Source organism: Priapulus caudatus, unplaced genomic scaffold (genome assembly GCF_000485595.1).
Source record: "Priapulus caudatus unplaced genomic scaffold, Priapulus_caudatus-5.0.1 Scaffold190, whole genome shotgun sequence".
Taxonomy (NCBI): Eukaryota; Metazoa; Priapulida; class Priapulimorpha; order Priapulimorphida; family Priapulidae; genus Priapulus; species Priapulus caudatus.
Window position 1 is genome coordinate 259,481 of NW_014577251.1, and position 6,267 is coordinate 265,747.

At 42.9% G+C, this 6,267-nt stretch overlaps 1 protein-coding gene across 1 annotated transcript in view; it reads left to right on the top strand.

Annotated features, from left to right (window-relative positions):
* The first annotated feature begins 631 nt into the window (after positions 1-631).
* Positions 632-6,267, top strand: part of LOC106807015 (probable E3 ubiquitin-protein ligase HERC1) — a 99,005-nt gene continuing 93,369 nt past the window's right edge. The window contains exons 1-3 of the mRNA XM_014809216.1: positions 632-825; positions 1,186-1,398; positions 2,476-2,691. Coding sequence (XP_014664702.1) covers positions 661-825; positions 1,186-1,398; positions 2,476-2,691 — 594 coding nt within the window. The 5' untranslated portion in view covers positions 632-660. The remainder of the gene's footprint in view (positions 826-1,185; positions 1,399-2,475; positions 2,692-6,267) is intronic.

A 6,267-nucleotide genomic window follows, 5' to 3' on the forward strand; every position in this document is an offset into this window, starting at 1 on the left:
ATTTGGTAGTAAATAGATTTCGTATTTAGTTAGCATTATATTTTATTGAAACGCTTCAAGTGCCTGTGTCTGCAAGTGCAAGAATAGTCCGAGTTTCCTCTGACCAATGCCCAGACCGACGATTTTGGTGGTTTTGGTGTGGGTTAGAACCACCAAGTGCTAACACACATCAAAACCACCAAAATCGTCGCTGTGGGCATTGGTCAGAGGAAACTCGAACTAGTGCAAGAAGTGCCTCTGTCTCTGACATGTATATCTGTGACTGTGTGCTATTGTAAACACGTGTACTGGATAGCTCCTAGTAGTTATAATAGTACTTGCCAATAACGGCATGTTAAGCGTAATACCCATGATTTAGGCATGAGTTAATTACGAACATTGAATGATGGGGTTTACATGCAGGCGTACTGCAGTCTGCAGACCAACTCCAAGACTGCAGTGTGCAGTCATGTAAACGACATATCCTGTGGCTGTGGCAACTATTATTAGTATTAAGGATAATTATTACACTATTTACAGTAAATTTATACAATTACAAGGTTTTTCAATACACAACACTGACAGTGACAGTTTCTTGCACTTCTGTTGAATAGTGATATAAAAATGTCGACTGCATTTAATTTTCAGGCATGATGTTATGGAATCAATAATCATAACGTAATGTATAATATTAATAATAACCAGCCTGTAAAACTAAAGTGGTGTGAGCACCTGAATAGTTCATGGGTGCTAGAAGACTGCGAGACTATTGCAAGCAGAGATGGTATCAAGTTGCTGTATGATAGACTGGTCTCAAACAAGGAAGTTATTTCAGTTCCGAATCAGGTGTGTATGCTGTGGGAAATCGGTAGGTAGTAAACGTTCCTCACGTGAAAGATTTCCTTATTCATTGTTGATAAGAAAATGAGTTAATATTGTATGTCACCACAAGTCTACGGACACCTTATTACAGCACAGTGCAGGCTAATAGTAATAGTGATATCATCCAGGATGTGTAAGCAGCTAATCCGTAAAAATATCTACATTCTGAAACAATGCTGCTTATTCAGTATTACAAATGTCCTGGCTCTACAGCAACTTAAAAAGGGAATTTTTGTCAAATTCTACTTACAGTAGAAAACACATGGAAAACTAATAACTGTATCGGGGTTGCTTACTGACGAGGTGCGCTTGTATCATATTTAGACACTCGACCTCAAAGGACCATCGTTGCCAGATTTTCAGCAAGAAGGCCTCACTGTAGAGGAGCAAGATCTGTATTTGGATGCACTACTCGCAAGCCAACTCAAACTCGCCCAGTCTGTGTGTGCAGATACCCCATTTGCGAGCACACTGCAACGCCGCCTGGTGGTCCTCCAGAGAATTTTTTACGCAATCTCGAGCAAGTATCATGACAAGGTTTGTATTTAATCGTTGTTGTAAATAGTGGTGTAACGGTTAACCGCGGTTAACCGAAAACCGCGGTTTTTGCGCCACCATTCGGATATTCGAACCGTCGTTCCGTTTTCGGCTCGGTTTCGGTTCCACATTTTATATATACTCGATATATACGCTTTTGAGATACGCGCACTGCGATTGGCTTGTCGTAAACTCTCGGCCAATCAGCGAGCAGATAACATTGATAGACCACTTGCTACATGCCACGAGAAGGTCAACGCGTTCATAATTTTCCTATTTCCACCTAATCAATGAAGTACAAAGACACTGAGATGGACTATTGGACATATTTGCCTATTTGGTTACTTTTACTGAATTGAAATATTTGAATTTCCTGTACAAAGGTTTTGTTGAATTTGCCCTAACATTTGGGTATTGTATATTAAAGGTTTGTTGTTCAAAGAATTTTAGTGACATTATTATTTAATATTTATAAACCAGTCTGATTATTATATTTGCACTTCTGTTTGGTGTTATAAGATTTGTAATTGATCGCAAATATTCGAACCGAAAATAACCGAACCGAAATGTGAAAACCGAAAACCGAACCGAACCGTGAAGTTGTGATTCGTTGCACCCCTAGTTGTAAATAGCGACCCGTCCCCGAGTCCGGGACTCGTAACTTTTGTGCAGGACTGGCCAACTTTTATAGATTTTACCAGAGCGTATTTAGTAGAAATAATAAGTGTAAAACATCTGGACTGGTCATGGTTTTCAGGCTTATTTCTAATACTGAAATATCCCTAGGCCTAGTCCTGAACTTGTGCTTGTTCGTCTATGGAAACTCAAGAACCTGGCAAAATATCTTGTTGCAGAGTAATATGAGATGAGTTTGTATTGTCTCACGCGGAAGAAGTTTATAAACTGATAGAAATGGGTTTATTCGGTCTATCACAGGAAAAGTTTGCCAGTGGATAGACATGAGTTTGTTTTGCCCCACACAGGAGAAGTTTATAAACTGACAGAGATGAGTTTATTTGGTCTCACATAGCAAAGGTTTGTCAGTGGATGGACACGGGTTTGATTTGTCTGTCACAGGAGCAGCTGAAGCACCAGCAGGAATGGTTGGACATGGGCAGCGGGACGGGTGGCGAGCGGCTAGCCCTCGAGCGCGTGCGATGCAGCTCGGACGCGCTCGTTGAGATGGGCGTGCGCACGGGACTCACACTCATCTTCACGCTCGTCCGACAGAGCTGGGAGCAGCCTGGACCTTCGCAGGGACTCTTCAACGTCGTGCTGCGCACTGCGATGGAGGTAGGCGAGTCGACGGACTGTGCAGGGGGAAGTCGCACGATTTATGTAGCGTTTATGCCCGTAGTACGTGTGACGACGAGTAGTGCTGGTTTTATGTATGCTAAATCGACAGCCACTAAAACGTCTGATTATCCACACGATATGCAGCGGCTGCCTCTTTTTAGCTCATCTGACATAGTCAGATGCAGCTTGTAGAATCGCATGATCGTCCGTCCGTCCGTCCGACCACACCATTAACTTTAACCATTAACTTTCTAAAACCCCATTAACTTTTTAATACCCCATTAACGTTTTAAGACTCAATTAACTTTTTAATACACTATTAACTGTTTTACACACCATTAACGTTAACCATGAACTTGTTAATTCCCCCATTAAATTTTAATACCCCATTAACGGATTAACACACCATTAACTTTTTAATAGGCCATTAACGTTTTAATACCCAATTAACTTTTTAACACACCATTAACTTTAAACATTAACCATTAACTTTAAGCATTAACCTTTTACCATTAACCATTAACTTTAAACATGAACTTTTAATACCACATTAACTTTTCGAATTAACTTACATATACCTTTACCATTACCTTTACCATTTAACTTTACGAATTACACCACATTTACTTATTACCTATAGATTATATTATCATGGTATATGGCGTGGGCCCGCGAGCGTGCATCACCCTGCCCCCTTCACTGCGTCTAAGTCAATCATTACAGGGTCACCACGCATTAATCACCGACGCAGGCCGCACCTCAACAATACATAACACGCAGGAGTAGCAGCAGCAGTGGGAGAAGCGGCAACAGTACGCAGCAGCAGAAGCACTAGCACAAGCAGCAGCAGAAGACCAATCAGAGGGCTCAAAGCAGCCAACCAATCGGGGGTCTCGTCGCAGCCGACCAATCGGGGGTCTCGTCGCAGCCGACCAATCGGGAGCCTTGTAGCAGCCGACCAATCGGGAGTCTCATAGCAGCCGACCAATCGAGGCCTTGTTGCAGCCGACCAATCGGGGGCCTCGTAGCAGCCTACCAATCGGGGGCCTCGTAGCAGCCTACCAATCAGGGGCCTTGTAGCAACCGACCAATCAGGAGCTTCATAGCAGCCAACCAATCAGAAGCCTCGTAGCATCCGACCAATCAGGAGCCTTGTAGCAGTCGACCAATCAGGGGCCTCATAGCATCCGACTAATCAGGGGCCTCGTAGCAGCCAACTAATCAGGAGTCTCCTAGCATCCGACCAATCAGGGGCCTTGTAGCATACGACCAATCAGGTGCCTCGTAGCAGCCGACCAATCAGGGGTCTCGTAGCAACCAACCAATCCTAGGGCTACTAGCAGTTGAGAAATTGTGGCTTTTAGCAATCAACCAATCAGGAATCTTTTAACATTCATCGGTTATGAATTAATCTTTTATCAATCATTGGTTGAAAATTAATCTTTTATCGATTACCAATTATGAATTAACATTTTAACCATCATCCAAAAATCACTCATTATTATAATTATTCTTATCAATAGTACAGTTATTATTATTAATTTAACACATATATAATTTACCTACCTTACTTGGCTTCACACGATTAACTGACGTTTCTTTTTACTTATATCATTTAAGTAGGGGTCAACAAATTGTTTGTGGTGGTGCAGAATCACCGCAGTGTTCTCTATGCGGAATGACCTAATACTCACCCTTGGGCCTATGTAAAATTCCTTAACTGCTTAGAGGGGGGAACGGGTATTTTCGGGACGCGGGATTGGCAATTTTAATTAGCTGGGAACTGGGAAATGTCAGATAAATTTTCCGTGATTCGGGAACAGAAGTCCATCGGGACGTGGGAATTAGACCCTCTAAAATTGTCTAGGATCTGGGAAAATTGTCTCAATTCGTCGGGATTTCAATTTCTGTGCTAATATTATTTTTTTCAATTTATTTTTTATTTTTTATTAATTATGCCCAGATAAATAATGGTATGTAAATATTAGTATTTATGTAGTGTTTGAAAACCTAAACTACTGAATTTCTTGAAACATGTCTACATAATTTCCTGGGAACTGGGAATTGGGATTTTATTTTACTGGGAACTGGGAAGAAGATATGATATTGTTTTTTGCTCGGGAAAGTGGAATGTACGCGCCCCCACACGTTCTTAGTTCCAGTTGCCAAAATGTTGACCCGTAGGCATTTATGTTAAATTACTTGAACCTTTTTATGGAAATTGTTCTACTATAGGTTTAAGGAGAGCTGATTTAGCTTGGATTGCTACCTGCGCATCGTGCATGAGCATTCTTGGAATTCAGATGGCGCCCGCCGGTCGATGCTCTGGATATTTGAGATCAAGTTCTACAATTTGTAGAGCTCGATGCCTAGAGTGTCATGCCAATACCCTCGTTTTAGGCCGGTTTTCCGAGGGCAGGGAGTCGATTTCTGAGGTTATTTTTTAGTTGGGCGGTCAGAAGGCTCAATGGTCAAAACAAGAAAAAAAAAAAAAAAAAAAAGGTCAACGCGTCAAAATAAGACACGTGTATAAATGTAAATTCAACAGAGAAATTCGAAACGCCTTAAGTACACAATAACAGTTAGTTGTCACCAGTCCTCTTGACTCCTGATCTACGTTACTCCCCAATCCGATCGATCAATGAATTGTCATGTTCGTCATCTTACACCGTAGCATTCCTGCTTTTCATTGTCTTCCGGTTTCATCTGATTTTTTTTCGGTGAAATTGCACTACAACAGGCAATCGGCTGCCGCTTCGCCGCTTGGCAATAGTACTTGTGACATGAAAGGCCTGCAACAGGATTAGGCACTGCAAAGCGATTCATCGCTGCTGCATTGACCCTCTGCAGCTGCAGCTGCCAGTCACGACATCCAGGGAGCGAATTGCGGGGAGCAGACTGGCCGCTTGTTGAGATGGTCGGTGGTTGATGGTGGAGCTTTGATAACTCCAACCAAAGATTGTAGGATAATATTGTTAGAGCTTCTTCAGGTGGGTCACGCTTGGTTTGCTGCCTTAAGTAGCAGTGCTGAGGTGAGTTCGGAAGCACATGCAGCTGCAAGGTTGGACGTTCAGTCAGGTGGCAGTTTCTGTCAGTTGTGTAGCGCGGCTTTTTCTATGGCTGCGGATTAATATAGAGGCGAGATACGTGCATCAGTTGCAATTGTCGTACAACTTTTTGTCATAGCAGAGGAAGAAGAAGCTGGGTCTGCTGTCGCTTTGAGCTGTAGCATGGGGTCGCGCCAAAGCTCGCTCCAAGGCACATTGATCGCAGACTGTATATCAATTCCAGGAGATTTGAGTGCTGGCGCTGTTTTCTTTCGAAGGCAGTTACGACAGCAGTTATCCGCAGCCTGACATCGCAGTGGACACGAGAGCAGGCCTGCACTTTTGGGGCCTAACGATCAACAGATGATTTGTTGATATCCAAGCACATCAACCACTTCACTTTATTCCATAGTTGAATCTTGCACGATGGACGCATCCTGATGTCCAGGTACCCAAGGACGGCACCGAGACGTTCTGTGTTCATCACTGACGGATGCGGAATTGTCCTCTGGGGCAATGTTCTGCT